The sequence below is a fragment of the Neophocaena asiaeorientalis genome, unplaced genomic scaffold (assembly GCF_003031525.2).
Source record: "Neophocaena asiaeorientalis asiaeorientalis breed wild unplaced genomic scaffold, Neophocaena_asiaeorientalis_V1.1 scaffold134, whole genome shotgun sequence".
Classification (NCBI taxonomy): domain Eukaryota; kingdom Metazoa; phylum Chordata; class Mammalia; order Artiodactyla; family Phocoenidae; genus Neophocaena; species Neophocaena asiaeorientalis.
Genome location: NW_020185339.1, coordinates 4378706 through 4400301, shown reverse-complemented (window position 1 = coordinate 4400301; position 21596 = coordinate 4378706). Strand labels below are relative to the sequence as shown.

The 21596-nt window shown below is 35.5% G+C and overlaps 1 protein-coding gene across 1 annotated transcript in view; it reads left to right on the top strand.

Moving 5' to 3' along the window:
* The window catches only part of OTOGL (otogelin like), a 143443-nt gene that overhangs the window by 44665 nt on the left and 77182 nt on the right, over nucleotides 1–21596 (top strand). Inside the window, 8 exon segments of the mRNA XM_024737005.1 lie at nucleotides 2016–2140; nucleotides 4724–4933; nucleotides 7037–7202; nucleotides 7972–8046; nucleotides 9274–9326; nucleotides 10929–11091; nucleotides 15140–15247; nucleotides 15994–16132. Coding sequence (XP_024592773.1) covers nucleotides 2016–2140; nucleotides 4724–4933; nucleotides 7037–7202; nucleotides 7972–8046; nucleotides 9274–9326; nucleotides 10929–11091; nucleotides 15140–15247; nucleotides 15994–16132 — 1039 coding nt within the window.

Genomic DNA, 21596 nt, shown 5'->3' with positions numbered 1-21596 from the left:
TCTTAAGAACTAGCAGAGTACCTTATATGCACTAGACAGTTGAACTGAACGGAGGTAGGACTTTTGATGTGGCACCAAGAAGAGAATTTGGATCAGCAAGGAGAAAGGGCATTTAAATTTTTTAATTTTAAAAGAGAGTTTCTTTTCTCCTGTGTAATTAATTTGCTTTTAGGTCATTTACGGGTTTTGTTTGTTCGTTGCATTTATTGGTAGATCAGAATATTGATTTCTTATCAATTTGTGAAACAGAAACTATATTAAGTGACTTGGTTAAGATGTGCAGAGGAGACATTAAGCCTTTTCTCTTCCTGTTTGTCAGAATGGGTTAGTAGTCAATGTTTAACAGATGGCAGATCTGTCTGCCTCTTTCTAAGGCACCAGTCTCCTCCATGTATAAACATTCAGGCCTGATAACAGTGCAGGATACTATTTCAGAGTCAGAGATAATTTTCAAACATTGTTTAGCTTTCCAGCATAAGCAGTTAAAATTCCTTGCATCACAAAGTTAATGTGAATCTGCAAACATAATGAGTGGAAAATATTAATTACTTGAAAATTTATTTTGTACGCCTTGTTTTAGTAAGTTCACTACGGTGAACTGAAAGGCTATTTTATAAAATGAATGCAATAAATAAATGGGTCTACATTTCAGCTTCTTTTTTTGGTATTTATTGTTTTAAGTGAATTAAATGAAATAAGAGAGCCAAGCTCTGAGTCAGTTCCTCCTGGGAATCCTGAGTACACCTATCACCTTGACCTATTTTATTGTGCTTTGTAGGGATAAAGAGGGATGGAGAGGGAAAGAATGAGAAGAGCTAGTGCAAGTCATGCAATTTCTGTGAGTCTTCGTGTTCTCATTGGAGCAAAATTATATTTTGGATTGGGTGTTTGTTATAATTCTATACATTTCTAGAATAGTTTCATTTTGAGGAATAGAAAAAAGAAGGAAAGGGTGGCTACAAGGGATGAGCATGGTGGAGTAGCTTGTGTGGCTCCCTCTTTTACTCCTGTCTTTGTGGTGAGAAGCTCCATATAGCTTCATATTGGTGATTGAGATAAATGGTAGGCAAAGTAGTTATGTTTATTTGGACACTAAGAGAGTGTAGATAAATGCTACTCTGTTATTTGGCCGTGTTGTAGCAATTCATGCAGTTATGGCTTGCGTTAGTGAAGTTTTGCTTGGTCAAAGCTTCCTACAGGAAACCTAGTCCAACCTGATTCTCTAAGTAGTTCTGACAGTGTCTGGCACAGCTCCAACAGGGATTGTCACTCACTATTGGCTGATGAGTTACTAAACCTTGATGACTTCTGGAGGGGGCATTTTAGTGTCTGGCTCTTAAACATTGTTGTGGTTTATAAGCCTGAAGGATAGATATTTCTCTTCCACTTTGGTTTGCTGAGGGAACTGAAGAAGTGAGAAAACGTGGGTGAAGAGTGCCTCATACCATTTCTCCTTAATTTTCACTTGGTTTGTTTGCCCAACCTCACAGTGGAACCTCAGTATGTCAGGCCTCATAATGAAAATTGAAATACTGAACCAACAGTGTAGACTATTTCTTCTTTAGGACATTTGTCTTTACCCTGAAAAGAATCATGTGAGCTCCCTACCTCCACCTCCCTAAACCACACGCATTCATGCTTTGGTTGTGTGATATTTCATCAAAGTGGTGTGCACTACGTTTGAATCTCACCTCTGACACTTAGCAGCTGAGTGAACATTAATATTTCTCTAAGCTTCTGCTTTGCCTTCTCTCTAAAATGGGGATAATGGTGTGTCCTTCACAAGGCTGAAATGATTATTAAATAGAACCACGTATGTCCACAATTTGACACATTGTAAAATCTTAATAATAGAAAGCTAACACCGTGTATATTTAAAAATGTAATAAAACATTTCAAGCTCTAAGATTTCTTTGTAAATTAAAAAAGTAGTATTCTCTTTTTTCAATATTTGAAGACTCTGAAGGAAGGAAATGAATGGGAGAGGCTAAGAGAATATTATATTTGCTTTCTAGTTCTCCATCAGGCATGATAGAAGGTACCCCACAACTTCATGCAAATGCATGGAGAGTTTCCTCCACTTGTTTTGCGCCTGTTCATGTTCCTATGATGGACCCCTGCAACATTAATCAACAAAACAGTAAGTCTTTCTGCATGTAAACCTAAGAAAAAGTTCTCTCTATTACGGTAATTTTGTAAAATTAGATAGTGATTTTAAATTCTGATTTTCTTCATTATGATAAAATCGATGCCATTATTTATGTATTTTTATTTAATACATATGCCTCTTTATGTAATCTAGGTTACTTTAAAAAAGAACTCCAGAAAATGACTCTTTTATTTACTACTCTGCATTCATAAATTTACTCATTTTTAGGTGTTCAGAAATCCCTCAACTGTTCCCAAATGTGAGCTAGCATTTTGGGTATTTCAGATTATTTAAATGCTAAAGAAAAATCTCTGGAAGTATTCTAATAATGCTCGTATGGTCTTGGGATATTCAACTTCCATTCCATAGTGTGACAGTGCGTGTGAATTCTCCTGTTTATTGATGTCACACTACGAGTTCCTACTCACAGAACATATTATGGCTTCACAAGCAGGAAGCCAGTGATCCAGAGAAGCTTTGTGCCGTCAGGTGTGTAACAATTTGAGATTGTCATAGAGTTCCAATTTACAATGACAGTGCAACTCACATGCCAAGAATTTTTGGCTGTATTTTTTTTTTTACTAAAGCCACAGCAGACCGCGTGAAAGGCTATTTTACTGTTCAATAAAAGAAGGCGTATTGGATCTTGCTGTGATTTATGTCATAGAGTGTTCTTCCTATGTTTTCTTCTAAGAGTTTGATAGTTTCTGGCCTTACATTTAGGTCTTTAATCCATTTTGAGCTTATTTTTGTGTATGGTGTCAGGGAGTGATCTAATCTCATACTTTTACATGTACCTGTCCACATAGATATTTTTATAATTTAAATTTATTCCTTCATTTTGGTTGGTTTACTGTTTTTGTGTAGTTTTAAAAATTCATTGTTAATATTGATTGAGTACCCATGAGAAGTTAGTAGAGTTTCTGGATTTGTAGTGGTTGTTTGGAAGGATTCTGTTTATTGGTCTATGGTCCTTATTATTGACTTATAGTTTTAGTGTCCTGGAAAGAAAACAAGATAATCTTGCTTTTAGTGATTTTTTTTTTTTTAATCTAGGCCAACTTCTAATTTATCAATTGGACTTTACTCCAATTTTCTCTGGCTGTTTCTTTAATGACCTCCTTTATTCCCTACCATTTTTTTTATATATATATTTTTGTCCCCATATCTTATGTCTTCTATGACATATATATTTTAGATATTGTTTTTCTTCACCTTTGCCATGAACTATTATTTTTTAATTTCAAATAGGTAAATTCAAAAAGATCCCTAAAGAAAGGAAAATAAATAGATGAAAGTCAACTCTGATATGGATTCTGAAGGATATTTTTAAACAAGGATTTTCTGAGTCACCCTTTCACTTAATGTCAGTAGGAATGTTTTTTGATCTATAAATCTTTAGGGCACGCAATAAAAGCTATTGCTTGGAGATCCTGGGAATTAGGAGTATATATGCTAATAGTATGCTGTTATAGTCTGTCATTTGATTTCATATATTATGTGCATAACAATGCAAAAATATATAATACTCAGGTAATTACTTAGATAATTACCATGTGTTTCCAATAATAAATATATTTAAAATGCTCAGCAAAAAAAGTTCAGTATAATTCCTCAGTAATGAAAACATTCTATCTCTAGCAGCTCATCTTGTCTCTCAAAGACAATGACAACTCAAAGATTGATTAATTTTATCTGTGAAGAAATCAATGCAATCAAGGTCCATTGCACCAAGAAATCACAGGATGAGGCTTTTTCAGAAAGATGAAATCCAGATTGTTTTGTCAAACTTGGTTACTCCCATAAAGAATTATATCTGAGCAGTCATTCTCAAGGAAAAGTCAACACATTTCAAGAACTTATTATACACATCCCCTCAAATGGCTTGGTAGTGATAGCTCATAGCCTTTAGCATATGTTCCATTACCAATTTCTGTTCATTATTCATTTACTCACATATTTGTCATAGATTCATTTATCAAACATTATTGATCTCCTAATATTTACCAGACATTGTGCACTATGCCTTGCACAGATATTGCATTTAATGACTATGTGGCATCTACCTCATTACCATTTACCTCAGAGACTCCATTGGAGTGAGATGATTCCTAGTCCTTCCTGGATAATTGTGTATCCCAGGGAATTGCCATAACATCCACAATTGGCACTGCTTTTATTGTGTGTGGATGTTGGGAGGTAAACCTTCTAATATTCATCAGTTCTTTATAGCAGAATTAGGGTGATTTCCTAAGATGGTCCTCAGGTGATGGGGTAATTGAGGCTACTTCTGTCAGTTAACCGTTCTGTTGCTCAACTTATTCAGGTGTAACACAATACTCTTTTTTTTTTTTTTTTTGCTAGAAGAATATTAAATATGGATTAAGTGCTCTTACCAATATTACCAAAAGAAGTATAAGCTGAAAATATTGGCTCTTATTGAAAATGATATGCAGTATAGTGTATTTCTAGGAAAGCAAGATGCTTGGATAGTGCTGGAATTTGATACTTTAGGGGTATTTGATACTAGCTAGACTAGTAAATGAAGTGCTAACGGGGTTCTTTGTCTGTTAGTTGGATATGCAGCACACTGTGATGTTATCCACCAAGAGCTCTTTGCTCCTTGCCACATCTATATTAGCCCTGGGCTGTACTATCAGCTATGCCGCCATGATGCATGCAAGTGCGGAAGCGCCTGCCTATGCAATGCTCTTGCCCACTATGCCTACCTCTGTGGCCAGCGTGGTGTTCCCATCGATTTCAGAGCTCAGATTTCATTCTGTGGTGAGTATGATGGCATTGTCACTGATAGAGATGATCAAATAACACTTTAGAGATTTTTGTATTTGTAATTACCGCTATTTTTTAAAATAAAAAGTCAATATTTGCTTAAGTTATTTGACTTATTATAATGTGTAAACATGAAAAAAAGTGAAATACTTTATTTCTTAAAATTGGAGCTCTGTTGGATAAGACCAATGGCTTTTGACTATTTTTACCATAAGCAAAATTAGAGTGTAGTTGTATGGTTTGAAATATGCAACAGAAATAATTTGAAAAAATTCTTATAGAAATGTTCTAAATATTGGAACGTATGAGAAAGCATTATGTGGTATAGTGACACAGATTTGTAAGTAAATAGGTAAATTACGCAACAGACAATTATTATCTCAAGTTCTTAGGGCTCGAATCTTCCTGGTTATGATGTCTGTTGTTATCATGCATAGTAGATTGTTTCCTTTCCTTACTGTTCTATAATTTCTTTTATGATTTAATCTTTCTTTATCAAGACTGCCCGTTCCCCTTACCCCCGTTAGAATCTTCTGTGACCTCGGTTTCAGGAGCATCATTCTCTCCATCTCTTCATCCCTCAGTGGTTTCAAAAAACTTCTTCCTATTATTCCAGGAGTAACACTGGCCAGTTTTGATGTTAATTTCTCAGCTTGGGCTTTCTAAGACAAAAATAATGTAAATATAAAAGTAATGTAAATTCATATACCAAACCTGTGCAGGAATTTGATTTCTCAGAGGATACTTTATTTCATCAGAGACCCCACAGAGTTAGAGAAGCTTTCCTGGCATCTCCCTGTACTATGAGCAGATTTCTTCTAGTCCAGAAGTTGGCAAATTACACCCTTGGGCTTCCCATGTTTTTGAAAATAAAGTTTACTGCCCATATGTTTGCATATTGTCTATGACTGCTTTTGAGCTACAAGGGTGGAGTTGAGCAGTTGTGACAGAGACTGTATGGCCAGAAAAGTTGAAACGATTTACCATTTAGCTCTTTACAAAAAAAGTTTGCTGACCTCTGCTGTAGTCCATCTTTTCAACTGACGATGGAGATTGTTTTGGAGGTCCAAGTTAAGCGTCTCCCAATTCCTTGCCCTGAAAAGGACCAACTTTCATTTTCCATTTCCTTAAGAGTTAAATATCAGGTCCAAGATTACTGGGACCCATCCTCCCTTCCTCTGCTTAAAGTTCTGAATTTTATTTCTCTCTTTACTTCTGGCGTATGGAGAAGTTACCCTCCACCCCCATTTTTTTCTCACAATATCAATTATACATTTAACATTATTTCAGTTGTGTTTTATCCAGCATTTTTGTTTGTATAAGTGTATTTTTAGATTATTTTAGTTTGCCTACTGTAATCAGTTCAGTTTGTTCTAAAAAGAAATCGGAGGGTTTAGCAAACATGATTAAAAAGGCAAAAAACAGGAGTTGTGAGTACAGATTGATAAAGTCAAGTTTTGTGCTATTTGTAGAGGACTAAAAGTTTACTTAGAATTAAATAATGTCAAAGAAGAAGGTGGTGTCAGTATAGCAGTAAATAAATTTAAAATGTGAGGAAGGGAAGTTTATTGAGACGGATAAAATGGCTTAAAAATATTTTTAAAAAATTATAGCACAGGGCTTCCCTGGTGGCGCAGTGGTTGAGAGTCCGCCTGCCGATGCAGGGGACATGGGTTCGTGCCCCAGTCCGGGAAGATCCCACATGCCGCGGAGTGCTGGACCCGTGAGCCATGGCCGCGGAACGTGCACGTCCGGAGCCTGTGCTCCGCAACGGGAGAGGCCACAACAGAGAGGCCCGCATACCGCAAAAAAAAAAAAAAAAAAAAAAAAAAAAATTATAGCACAGACTGTTAAAGAATGTTATGGAATGTCACCCTTAAATATATTTCACACAGAAATTTTGTTCTTCTGTTACACTGAGGCAAAGAATTATTTTATTTATTTATTTATGATATAGGATTCTGTAATGTTCTAGGTTTATTGATGTAAGATATCTTCTTTTTTCATGATTTATGTCTATCATAGACTTATAACCCAGCATAAAATGCTTCTCGGCCCTGTGGAGATCTTTCTCAACTGATGCTTCTTCGTCCCCAGGGGTGGTGTGCCAGAAAGGCATGATGTACCATCACTGCTCCTCCTTCTGTCGCCGCTCCTGCATCTCTCTCTCTTCCCCAGAACAGTGTCCTGATGACTGTGCTGAAGGCTGCAACTGTCCCGAAGGCAAATACTATGAAGACACACTTAGCTTTTGTGTGCCCATGTACGTCACAGGAGTGGGTTGACAGCGTCCAGTTTTTATCTCTTTTCTCCCTTACAGGATAAATGGGCTATCATGCCTCTTTCCTTTCTTTCTGTTTTTTATCTAATTGACTCAGCACCATAAATTTTTTCCACTATTAAACAGTCACTTTTTCCATGAACTAAGTGTGCATATATGCAAAGATCTGCTTGTGAGTTGTTTCTTTAATAGTTCTTAATGTCTTTACCTTTATTTATTTATTTGTTAACCCTGTATGTGTTCACAAAATCTCTATAGAAAGAGCTGAGGAATCTGATGGTTAATCCTGAAGTTTATTCCCACTTGCTTTTGCCATATCAATAATGATAACAAGGTTTATGTTTCACGGTCATGTGGCAGATTTTAGTAGCAGGATTTTAATGTCTCTCAGCGCTCAGAAATTTCTCAAATCTCATATGACATTAAGACTTTTGTTGTCTACATAAGGCTAAATGATATACCAGTTGTGTTTCTCTGAAGTGCCTTCAGGGACTTTTTATTTGGTGACAAAAACTACACAGTCTGTTCTGTCACTAAAACAATACAGAGCTTGAATTTAGAAAACAAAATCTAAAGCTGCACAAGGCTTCACATTTGTATAACAGAATTGCATGGGATCTCATGGAGTAATGTCATTGTTAGACTGTGCATAAAAATTACCAGTACAGAGCATATGGTCTGCTTGAATTTCAGTGTTTTTTTTTTAATTTATATCCTATTTTGTTAATTTAACCCTTTCTTTTCCTTGCAGATTTCACTGTCGGTGTCATTACAGAGGCAGCATTTACCAACCTGGGGAGCTCATCCCAACGCTCTCAGGCTTATGGTAGATTTCAGTGATGGTGATTGTTCTTGACAAATAACATGTAATCATATAACTTCTTAACCAAAACCATAAATTGATATATGACACCTATAATTTGAAAAATACAGATAACCTTAATATATACACTTTTAAACCATATATATTACATTTATATATATTAAACCTTAATATATATATATATATATATATATAAACCACATGTATATATTACATTTCAACATGGAGTGCCTAAGTCTTGTGCTCATAACTGCAGAAAAGAGCTATGAATTGAAGTTTCAAATAGTGAAATGAAAGGCCTTTGATCAGTTTGATTCTCAAATAAAAGTTAAGGATGAGATGAGTGTTCAAATACTGTAAGTTACTGAGGGGTTTTAGTTTTGTGGTTTATCCACTGGCTTATTGAGAACTGGTGTGTTTTTCCTTATCATGATATCTTCTTAAGGGATTTTTCAAGATTCACATTGCCTGAATTTGGTTTTTGCCTTATGCCCTGACTTTCGAACTCAGGTTGCAAGATTGGACTTCACTCTATCTTCCACACTGCTGCCAGAATGACTTTTCTAGACTTCAAACCAACCATATCACATCTGTGTTTAAGGTCTTTAGTGACTCACTTCACGGATAAATTCTTAGTGTCTTAATAGGAGGCTGGCCTTTGACTCTTTGCCATCTGCATCCCCTGTCACTTCCCACATGGCACTCTGTCGCATGGAAAGCTGTCCTACCCCTACATGGCTTTGTACTACATCTCCAGTCAGTGTGACAGCCTTCCTACTTTAATCTATATCGTAACCTTCATCCCTTCTTCAAAATTTTCCCGACTTTATCTTCTTTGACTGCCCTGATGTCAATTGCTAACAGATTTTTAAACATTTTTTGGTGCTTTACTTCTATGTCTTAAACGTTTCTATGTTGCATGTCACACTGGCTAAATTATTTATTTGTATGTCTTTCTCTCCTACTAGAATATAGTAGGCACTTGGCTAAAGACTATGAATTTTGGTCTTTGAATTCCCCATGCCTGTCACAGTGCCCCACACATATATGAGCGTTTGATAAAAATGTGTTGAACTGAAATAGCTCTCTTCGAATTAGACCTACACCAATAACTTATTTGTTAAAAGGAAAAATCGTATTTGTCAATTCTTGCATGTTATATTGTTTTTGAAATACAGAAAAAACTTGAGGTTTGGTTTCGTGAATTAACTATTTGTTTACTTCTACCAGCCAGTGTTCAAATGGGACTGTGAAATGTGATGAATTAGCAACACCCTCTGCTGGTAAGATCTAGATAGATTTTTCCTTAAAGAGAATGTGCCTCTAGTACTGCTCCTGCTTTTAGGGCAGAAGTTATTAATCCGTCACAGCCCTCCTTGCCAATGTGCATGGAGGAATAGCCTTAGAATGTTTCTCAACATGGTACTCTGGCGCTTCCTAACTTTTTTCACATTCGGAATTATAATATTTGTAGGACAGTGTGGGGTGGACATATAAGGCTGCTTAGGGGCAGAGCTGATCGACCCAGGGATGCTGCCTTGATGCTGCCTATCCCAGCACCACCCCAGGTGCCCCAAAGGCTTTAGGGATATGTATCCAGACACCTGTCGGAACTCACTTGTGCAACAGCAGTTAGGAAACCCTACTCCAGACCAGCAGATTCTAATGTACACACAGTCACCTGGGGATCTTTCTAAAATGCTGATTCTGATTCAGTAGGTCAGGGGTGATGCCTGCAACATTTCTGTTGATGGCTGAAGTGATGCTAATGCTACTGGGTCCTGGGCTACATTATAAGTAGCAAAGCTTTAGTACTAGCAGCCATCAATTAGAAATGGCATGTAAAATGACATCGACTGCCATCTCTCTTGAGAATATCACCTTATGATTGCATATCATTCCTGAAGATCTTATATATTAGGAGGCCCTTTATATTATTTATTTTCACCGCACAAAAAGCCTCAAATTTTTGGTCACTGTGGAGAAATTCTAGGCAAATACTAAACAAAACTACCTTTTGTTGATTTTAATGGGCAGGAAGAGTGTAGGCTGCTAAAACTAATTGTGAGCTATTGCTTTGTTATTTATTTGCACAATTATGTAATATATTTTATAAATTAGCTTTAAATTAAATGCCCTAGATTCAATTTATGAGGATTCAGGCTGTCTAGGGCTTCTTTACAGTGTATGTTCATGGACCACACACATATTCAGTAGCTACTAGGCCCTCCCTCCTTGCCCCATTTGCGTCAGGGTGGCTCAGCATTGAAGAGAAGGATGCCCAGGTGGCCAGACTTCTCACAGAGGAATCCCCAAGATGCCTTCTGGCCCCAGATAAGGGGTGTTATTTAATCCCTCTGAGCTCAAAAGTTTCTGGAGCAATATGTAAGCCCTAGCCTGCCTGTAATTATGTCCATTTTCTGCACTTCTACATTATAGTGAGGACTAATGTAAATAATGACTCAGAGGTGAAGCAAGATCTAAAAGTATCATGTGTTTGTTGTAAACATACAACTTTGTAAAGTTTAAATATACTGTACTGTCCGTCCTCAAAAATTGATAATGTATGTTTGGATTAATCAAAATACCCTGGTTCTTGATCTCAGAAAATTATATACTAGTTGTTTAGTTACTGCTTTATGGAAGGCAGCTAAAGTTTTCAAACTCAAAATAGATTTTGGAAATTTAGGTGATTAAAGGAAATCTGTCTAGGGAATGCTTGTAAGCTCATGAACCAAACATCACAGAGTAAGATCAGTTATTACTGTTAAATATACTGTATTCTATGGTGAATTGTGTTTTGATGACAAATGCATGTCAATAAGATTAAATGTATAGAGCAAATACAAAGTTAAGGGTATTTTACCTGTGCCTTGTCCCTGAAGTTCACATCTGCCCCGAGGGAAAACAGTATTTCGACTGTAGGTTTCCTGACCCTGAATTACCAGCTGGTGGTGTAAATTGTGAAACTACATGTGCAAACCTGGCTATGAACTTCACTTGTGCCCCATCATCACCCTGCATAAGTGGCTGTGTTTGTGCTCCAGGGTAAGCCTTTTTTTCTTGAACGTTTAGAATTTGATAGAAAACACAAGAGCACTTAAAAACATTATTTATAGGAATAGCCAAAATTGTGTTCTGACTAGTGGTTCACTTTGAGTTGGCACCAACTCAAAGTTGATAATTACTGTTGTAATTATTTTTCTGTGCTCATGGAACATATCACATATGTTTTGTGTGAGATGCATATCACATATAACACATGACTAAATAATGTCACAATATGTTATGTATACAATATAATTAAAGTAATGCAGTGAATCGAGGAGAGAACTCATTTCAAGATGGACTTGGCATTTACCTCCTGATTCAACTGCAATTTTGGGAAAATGATAGTGAGCCACTCTGTATTCAAAACACTTGAAGTACATATCTTTTGTATACTCTGTTGTGCTGTTACTGTTGTTGATTTTAAGTTATATTATTAATGCCAACTGATCTACCTAATGGATGTTACAGAAAATGGTGTGTTGAGGCTACTTAGGGCAGTGGCTAACAGTGGGAGCTCTGGCTTCAGACACACCTGTTTCAAATCCCAGCCCTGCCGGTATCAGCTGCATGATTTTTCTGCAAGTTCCTTTAAACTCTCAGTTAGGCATTGTGAAATGTGGTGTGTGTGTGTGTGTGTGTGTGTGTGTGTGTGTATACACTCAATAAGTATGGGCCACTACTTTATGGCAGCATAATTTACTCTTATCTTTGTAAATTTTCTTTAGTAGCAGAAATGCCTAGTATACATGGAAGGTAAATACAGAATCTGGTGGCTATTTGCTTCCTTGCAGGCACACGTGGAATGTGGCCTCACTGGCCTTCCTTCTTCTGGTAGTGAATAGAGGCAGTGCACAGAGGGAGGGCCACCTAAGGCAAAGAGGTCACCCATTCTTTCTCGATGAACGTACTCACACAAAGCGATTCCTGGGCTCTATTCATATAAACCGGGAGCAAAGAAGAGAGAGGTTTTGTGGTCTGTTTCCCAGGAGAGTCACATTTGTCTGAATGGTCCCCATCTGGAATAGGCTGAAGAGCCAAGTAATGGGACTGTATCAATCTCTTTAGAAAGAAAGGACATAGAAGGAGTGTGAAAGAACAAGGCCTTGCCTGGGAAAATAAAGGCAGGTAGAAATCAGGTCATACAGCAGCTGAGCAAGGAAGACATTTTAGTAAAAAGGACAAGGGAAATAAAACCTTTATTATAGTAAAATAACTGAACCCTACAACATTGCTTGATTTGTTTGATTTGATTATGACTCAGGGATGCATGGCTGATTAAATAAATCTACATCCTAATTTTGTTTCATGTGCTTGTGGTTGATGCTATTATTTAAAAAAATATCTATTTGCTGTCACCTTTGACTTTTAGTTCAACAGTGATTTATTAATTTACTGGTCAAATTTTATTACAAAAACTTAAAGTAATTTCCTCCCACCTTCTCTTATTTTATTGAAATAAGTATAGTTGGAATTGACTAAGAGGCCTCTCACTGTTTGGAAATAATTTTGTTACATGGAACTTTCTATTATAAAGTTGTTTTTGGTAGTATGATTTGTACTGACTTCCACATGACCTTGGCTGACTTATTTTAGGACAATAAGCCTGGTGTCACTTGTTTTCATGGGGCTCCTTATAGTGCCAGCAGTTCATCGACTACAAATGGACCACATACCTTAGCTCAGAAATCATTGTGGGTTAAGGAAATAGAAAGTCATATAGTGGAAAGAGTCATATAGAAATGGGTTAAAATGTTGGCCCTCTTTCTTATTAGGTAAAGTACCTCGGGACAAATCTTAACCGCTTGGAGTCTCAACTTTATCTTTTTAAAACGGGTGTAATAATATCTACTTCATAGATGGTTGAGTATATGCAGCACAATAGTCATATGGTAGGTGCTCAGTAAATGTTTATTTTATTATTAACTCCACTTCCCAAACCTGCTTAAAGCAGACAATTCACAGTGATTTACGGCTCTCTTCTTCCTTCTTCCAGTTTTGATTAGTTATGAAAAACTCATCACTCATCAGTGTAACCATTTAAAACCACTAATTTGGCTGGTTATTTAAGAATTGTGCTTACAACATTTAATGGAGTATAATCTGTAAAAATACTGAATCACTATGCTGTACACCAGAAGCTAATATAATATTATAAATTAACTATACTTCAATTAAAAATTAAACATATGAATAATATTTTAAAAAATAAAAGAAATGAGAATTGAGAAAAAAAGAATTGTGGTTCATTTCCGTGAGGCATCCCTTATCTAAACAATTCAGCAGCCAATGTTAATGAAGCACCTAATATCTGGGACATTGTGTTAAGACACAGGGATGATGGTGCTAAAATAAATATATATAAGATAACAATAGAATCTACCTTATGGAATTGTCACTAGGATTAGATGAGTCAATGATGTATTTAAAGTGGGTGGAACAGTGGCTGGGCCATAGTTAACACTCAAAAATACTAGTTTTTGTTATTGTTCTTATTTTCTCTGTAAGACGTTTCATGAATTACTTGCAGTTCATTGTGGTAAATCCTCCAGTAAAGGTTTGTACAGATTGCTATATATAGGGAGTGTGGTATATAAAAGATTGCACTAAATTGAGTCTTGAGTGATGAGAAAAAAATCTTTTAGTTTTCTAGGCAGAAGAGAGATGCAATGCTCAGGGAAAGTGGCTAGAAGTTTGGAAAGGTTGAGGGGAGAAATTATGGACTCTAGGGCACTGTTGTCTGAAAGAAAGAAATCTGAATGAGTTGATGCATCATTTATATAAATAGTTTCATTTCTTCACCTTTACTCAACAATTGAGTGTGTGCTATGTGCTAGGCATTGAAACACAACCATTAACAAGATATTCATGGTCTTCCGGAGTGAAACTTAAAGTCAAATGGATAACATACACATTAGATAAACTATGAGCTAGGAAGCAGAGCACTAAAGGAACATATGTGATTATTTCTTTTTTAGAGAAGAAGCAAGAAGTCAGGAATCCTGACTTCTATGTTAATTTTGACAACATGGAATTCTCACATTTTAAAGCAAGTTCAGAAAAGAACTATGTATTTTATCTATTTTTACTAGCTAGATTTGAATGTTGCTATTACTATTTTATTATCCATTATTTATTATTTTACTTTTATTATATGATACTATTATATATTTAAATTATTGTATGTATTATTTATTAGCATTTTATTATTATTTATGGAAGCTATTTTTGAGAAAAGATTTTAGGAATATTGAAAAATGTATGTACATATTTATATTAAGGGTATTGAAATATTTATTATATATAATATGTATTTATTTTATCTTCATATCAAAATATTTTGATAATACACCCAAATTGATTTTTCCTTGAGATTATGAATAATGATTTTGTTTTAATTTTTGTATTCAGAGGTATTTTAAGATACTTTCTTATGGGGTAATCTTTCATGAAGGAAATTACACTTTGAAGAAACCAACATTCAAAACCTGATAAGTTAATAATAAAATGTGAAACACTCGATATAATGGTTTCTTATTCAAGACACACCTAAAGTCTCATGGTTTTTAACTTTAAGCACTAACAAAAGAAGCTTTTGATTACTCTCTCTATCCTGTAATAGAAAATGTTATCCAGCTCATACTTCACTATTTTGTAAAAAAATTCTTAGACTCACAGACTCTTCTATCAAGTAGCAAATATTAAAGAAAGGGAGACTTACTTCCTCTTTAATTGTTTTTTCAGAATATCTCACTTTACCCGGAAATTTAGGCTTCTGTCTCCCTTTTATTGTACTAAGTGATAACAGAAAGTTTAAAATTTTGCATCCAGTCATTTGCCTGGCATTTATTTATTTCTGTGATGTGAAAGGTACTGTGTGTAAAATAGGGGAGAAAGACTGGATTCGATCCCTCCACAGGTCAGATAGAACATTCTTACGACAGTTGTAACAAATATAGATGGTTTTGAATATGACAAGATTGCTGATTTTTTAAAAAACTGAAATTAGTAGTTTATATTAAATAACATTTACTTCTTCACTTGAAAGAATGGCAGAGCACAAAGGAAAGTGTTATGTTCCTGAAAGCTGTCCGTGTATCTGGAAAGATTGGGAGTACCTCTCAGGAGAAGTGATTGCTACACCATGTTATACCTGGTAATGAGATCTGTTTATTTCACAATTTTCCTAAGAAATTGTATTAGTTTCAGTCATCTTGTATTTACTTAATGTGACTGATTTCAGCAAAAAAGCAAACCAAGTCTGAGTAAATAAGATTTTAAAGGCTTTCAGGAGTTGGTTGGGAGCTACTACCTTCAGGGAGATCATTATTTTTACTCCTATTTGTTCAACCCAGGAGAAAAAAATGAACTATGACAATTTGAAAATTTAATAGGAAAAACATATCTCAAGTTTATAAGAAAGTGATGAGTGTTCCAAAGAGAAGGTCACATTTGATGGAAAGTTTTCTGTTTGGAAATAAGCCATAAAGTAAAATTGAAATACAGTTTCCTTGAAATGTGGATAAAAATTCTAAGTTCATGAACAAGTCCTGTCTAAGGTATTTAAATGGACTCCAGTAGATGAGATGGCATTGTGGTCTTTTAGCCACCAGCAGGCGTATGTTTAATTTTTCATTCCATCACCTGTTTTCTGTGTGACCCAGGCACAATTTCCAGGATTGGCTGTGATGTCTGATCATTTATTTAGACAAAGTGGTAAATATATGCCTTATCTATCATTGTAATAAAATGTTATCAGAACGAATTGGCCGTATTTACAAGGGCTATTGGCTCAGTGAATGCTTTTGAATACAAACCTTCCAATATTTATGCTGCTTGAAAAATATTAATTAGAGCCAGGTTTCTTGGAAAGGTAACAGTGTTTGTATTATTTTCTAATAGTGTTTGTCGACGAGGAATGTTCAACTGCACATATTATCCATGCCCAGCAGTGTGCACAATGTATGGGGACCGTCATTATCATTCTTTTGATGGACTGGAATATGATTATATCAGTGATTGCCAGGTATTTTTGATAAAGGTATGGCACAATTACTTCCTTTTACTTACAATTATGTAAATACAATGTAAAAAACAAGTATGGTGGACCATGGCATATCAAATCCATGTATCATTAGTAAAACCTATAAAAGTTATAGCAATTTAAAATTAATTTCCTTGACTCACTGTAAAGTTTTATTATGTATAAGTAATGGGTTAATTCGTAAACTTTCTGTGCCTCTGTTTTCTCATTTGTAAAATGAGGATAATAATTGTACCTATCTCCTGGGGTAGTTCTTAGGATTGAATGAAATAAATATATGTAAAACTTTCAGAGAGTGCTTGCTATTTAGTAACTGCTTAATAAATGTCAGCCGTTTTAATTTTTATTGGTTTAGTTTGGTGAATACAAATATAAGACATTAAATCATGTTTTGGACCATGTATTGTTTATAGTTGTAGCAATCAAAACGACATGGTTCTCAATTCTAGACATGCTATTTTGATGATATGCTTTGGTAAACCCTGGGCTCTGTATATCTGATAAAATCCTTAAAATTTCTCATATCTTTAATGCATTCGGATTTTCTGTAACCCTAAATTTTATTTAGATATCATTGATCCCAGAATTAAATTTCTAAATGAAAAATGTAAGCTTTAGGAAGAAGTTGCACAAAAATAAGCAAAATAACATCTTTTCTCCAGCAAGGTAACATGTGATTATCTTGAATTTGTGATTTTTTTCTGGGTAAGGCTTTTATGTTTTTAGAGTTTCATGTATGATCCTGTTCTTTAAGCATATGTCAAGAAAGTAGACATATTCCCATTTTGTATTAGTTATATTAAATAAAACACAAACAGTAAAATCTATAGCCTCAGTGGAAACCACTGAGTTTCCCTTTCAGCGCTATTTTTAGCCTTCTTTATGAACAATTTTAAGTTTCTTAAAGAATAAATCCCTGGGATTGGATTTGGCAGTGAGATAATTATAGAAGATGACAAGTTGCCTATAGGGGTTGCCTATAGTGTGTGTGTGTGTGTGTGTGTGTGTGTGTGTGTGTGTGTGTGTGTGTGTGGTTTTGATACTATTTGGAGCATAGGAAAAGCACAGTGATACATATACATTCTATGAGTATTTGTCCTCTTAGAACGAGGCTTATTTAGCAAACAATTTTACATGAGAATTTTCTTGTCCCCTGAAGTTTAGGTTGTAAATTGAGAAGCTTGGAAAAGTAAATAAAAATTTAGAGATTTGAATACATAAACAGATACTTTTTTTCTCAAAATGCATCAGACTGATTTTATACCAAATCCTTACTTCTCTTGATATTTAGGTGTCTCTGACATTCCTTAAGATCCCTCTTCCTTTGACTTTCTAGATATTATGCTGTTGGAGCCCTTCAGTGTCTCTTCTGGTTTCTCCATTGTCTCTTTGTTGCCTTTTCTTTTAGCATAAGTCCCAGACCATAGATGACTGAGTTGGCTCCTTCAGAGCAAGGACCAAACCTTAGTCACCATTGTTTTACCAGTGTAGAGCATTGTGCTGGGAACATAGTTGTCCACTGCATGTTGACTGAACTGGATGTCTGTTCTTGGCTCTCTGCCCTTTTCTCCTAATGCTTGGTATGATCATCCCTCTCTACAGTCTCAACCTCATCTACAAGCTGATGAGTTCCAAATTGACATGGACAGCTCTGACCTTCAACTTCTAGGCTCTTCTGACTCAAGTTCATCCCTATAATAATACACTTTTTTCATTCTGTTAATCTTTCTAAGACTCACATTGCTATCATGTCATTGCTTTCTAAGAACTACGGTTGACTCCCAATTACCAGCTTCCATAAAATCAAACTTCCCTTGAGACCCTTTGATAATCTTTCAAGGGTCTCAGTTAGCTCCACTCCTCCTTTATGTCTTTTCTCAGGGTATTTTCCTGTACCTGATTGCCTCTACTCCCTCAAAATAACTTTTCTAGTTCACATTTATCTGTTCTGTTCTTCCACATCCTATTGTATTTAATAGTCATCATGTCAAAAGTAAGCAGCCCATTATATTCTGATTATTTTATGTGTGCTCAATTAGATTGTGTATCATTTTATATCAGAGCTCTGCGTTATACTGCTTTTGGGTTCCTCATAAGGGCTAACACAATTATGGTTGTACTATAAGAGCTGAAAAACTACTTGCTCAGTTTTTTAACCATTTTTTTAGAGGGTAGAAATCACAAGCTTACACTTAATTAGTAATCTTTGTTATAAACTCATAATATGCCTTTAACATGAAGTATATAGAACAGTGCTTCTTAAACTTTAGTATGTATGCACATCACCTGGAAATCTTGTTACAATATAGATTCTGATTTTATGTGTTTGGAGCAGTATCTTGGATTCCGCAATTTTTAATAAACTACCCTGATGTTTCATGTCCATAGTCCACTCTTTGAATAGCAGATGTAAAGCATTCTCTTCTTTAAAAAATGAATTTTAACTATTTTTGAAATTCTCTTCTTCTGAATAGTAAACTTTGTCACATCTAGAAAAAACAAAGTATCATTGACAATATTGTTTCAAACATGACATGTTCCCATTGGATATGTCATTGAGGTTAATTAATGATGCTTTTTATGCTTTCATTTTAAGTAGCAAAACAAAAATTCTGCCAAACTTTGTTTTCATTTTGTGTAGGGAAAAAATTATTTACAAGTATTTACTAAAAACATTTAAAACCTTGTTCATGTATCACCGTCTTTGCAAACATTTTCCAATGTGTGACAGTGGTCTTTGCTCATGCATTATCATTTCATTCATTTAATAAACAATTTTTAGGGCCTATTAAATGTAAGCTGTGTTAACAAAAACACACCTTCTCTATTTATTAAGATAGAATTTTGCAAGAAAATTCTGAAGTTTTGAAACAAGGATCAGGACCTACATTTCTTTTTTCCTCCCCCCAGTCATTTTGCAAAATGCTGGGCATTTGGTGGACTCTTAGCAACTACTTATTTGATCTACCTGGCTTTTCCTTAACTCCTCATTTGTCTTTGCAGTAGAGAAATCATAGTATTTACCACTGAATTTTCAAACAATTATTGTTTTTTTTAATTGAAGCATAGTTAATTTACAATGTTGTGTTACCTTCAAGTGTACAGAAAAGTGATTGTGCAGAAAGTAGAATATTTGTCTCAACTCTGATTCCTGACAAAATGAAAGTATCTTCTTCTGTTTGATCCTGAATGATGGTAGCAGTCTTTTTTTATTGGTGCTGCAATATAACAGTGCCATTTTATTTAGCAGGCAAGAGCCATTAAGGTTTGGCTTTTAGATTTTATAAACCTGATTTCCTATCATCACTTTAATTTTCTACTATATCCTTCTGTAAAAATGCATACATAATGTTCAGTCTCAGATTTTAATGAGACATGCAAACCTGTATATGAAAAGACATGTTACAGGAAATGTTATTCCAACATTTGAGTACCTAACTAAATATCTGGGTTAAGATCTGTCATTAGGGTTCATGTGGTAAAAATAAGATATAAAGAATATTAAAAGTCTAAAGCTTCAAGTTTTAGAATTGTATATGCCTTTTTTTTAACACCTTTATTGGAGTATAATCGCTTTACAATGGTGTGTTAGTTTCTGCTGTATAACAAAGTGAATCAGCTATACATATACATATATCCCCATATCTCCTCCTTCTTTCATCTCCCTCCCACCCTCCCTATCCCACCCCGCTAGGTGGTCACGAAGCACGGAGCTGATCTCCCTGTGCTATGCAGCTGCTTCCCACTAGCTATCGATTTTACTTTTGGTAGTGTATATAAGTCCATGCCACTCTCTCACTTTGTCCCAGCTTACCCTTCCCCCTCCCCGTGTCCTCAAGTCCATTCTCTATGTCTGCATCTTTATTCCTGTCCTGCCCCTAGGTTCTTCAGAACCACTTTTTTTTTTTTTTAGATTCCATATATATGTGTTAGCATACGGTATTCGTTTTTGTCTTTCTGACTTACTTCACTCTGTATGACAGACTCTAGGTCCATCCACCTCACTACAGATAACTCAATTTCGTTTCTTTTTTATGGCTGAGTAATATTCCATTGTATATATATGTGCCACATCTTCTTTATCCATTCATCTGTTGATGGACACTTAGTTTGCTTCCATGTCCTTGCTATTGTAAATAGAGCTGCAATGAACGTTGTGGTACATGACTCTTTTTGAATTATGGTTTTCTCAGGGTATATGCCCAGTAGTGGGATTGCTGGGTTGTATGGTAGTTCTATTTTTAGTTTTTTAAGGAAACTCCATACTGTTCTCCATAGTGGCTGTATCAATTTACATTCCCACCAACAGTGCAAGAGGGTTCCCTTTTCTCCACACCCTCTCCAGCATGACCAACATATACTTGATAAGCCAAGAAATATTTTATTTGACCATGGAGTAATTATTTCATACCAAAGACAAATTAGTAATTAACCGATGAAACCTAATAGTCATGGTTTTGAAATATTATCATTCCAGATAGTAAATTTCTCAACACTTGGAGATTTTCTGCTGCAATTTTAATTAATTAATTAATTTTTTAAGAATCAGCGTTTCCTTTGAGAAGGATAGAATGGCTGCCAGCACCATTCATTTACTTGCTGCTTTTTCATAGACAAGAATCACTTCTGTGAATATCATATTTAATTCCTTCTTCCTTGTCAAGCAGCTCTCTTTCCTCCCTGTCTTGATTACAAATTCCAGACTTTGTCATTTGTAATGCATTTTTATCTGGTAAAACATCATTTATTTTTTTGGGCCCTGTGAAGGATCTAGTAATCAAATTCATAAAAATTTCCCTTTTATTTGCCAATGGGACTTTAAAAAATTAATACTTACTCAGCTTTATCTTGAAAGTATAATGTTACTTGACTCCGACATATTGAAGGAATTGTAAAGGTTTTTTTTTTCTTTTTAATCTCTGGATTGTGGAGCTTTTTTGTTTTTTAATGTGGACCATTTTTAAAGTCTTCACTGAATTTGTTACAATATCGCTTCTGTTTTATGTTTTTTTTTGTCCACAAGGCATGTGTGGTCTTAGCTCCCTGACTAGGGATCAAACCTGCACCCTCTGCATTGAAAGGCAAAATCTTAACCACTGGACCACCAGGGAAGTCCCCGGATTGTGGAGTTTTAAATGTAATCTGATTCCAGCGAATACTTACCCTATCTTTGTTGATGTTTATCAAACTTTAAAAATTCGAGCTTCCCTGGTGGCGCATTGGTTGAGAGTCCGCCTGTCAAGGCAGGGGACGCGGGTTCGTGCCCCGGTCCGCGAGAATCCCACATGCCGCGGAGCGGCTGGGCCCGTGGGCCATGGCCGCTGGGCCTGCGCGTCTGGAGCCTGTGCTCTGCGACAGGAGAGGCCCCAGCAGTGAGAGGCACGCGTACTGCAAAAAAAAAAAAAAAAAAAAAAAAAATTTAAAAATAAAAATTTCTTGTATTTTTTTTTTTTTTGGGGGG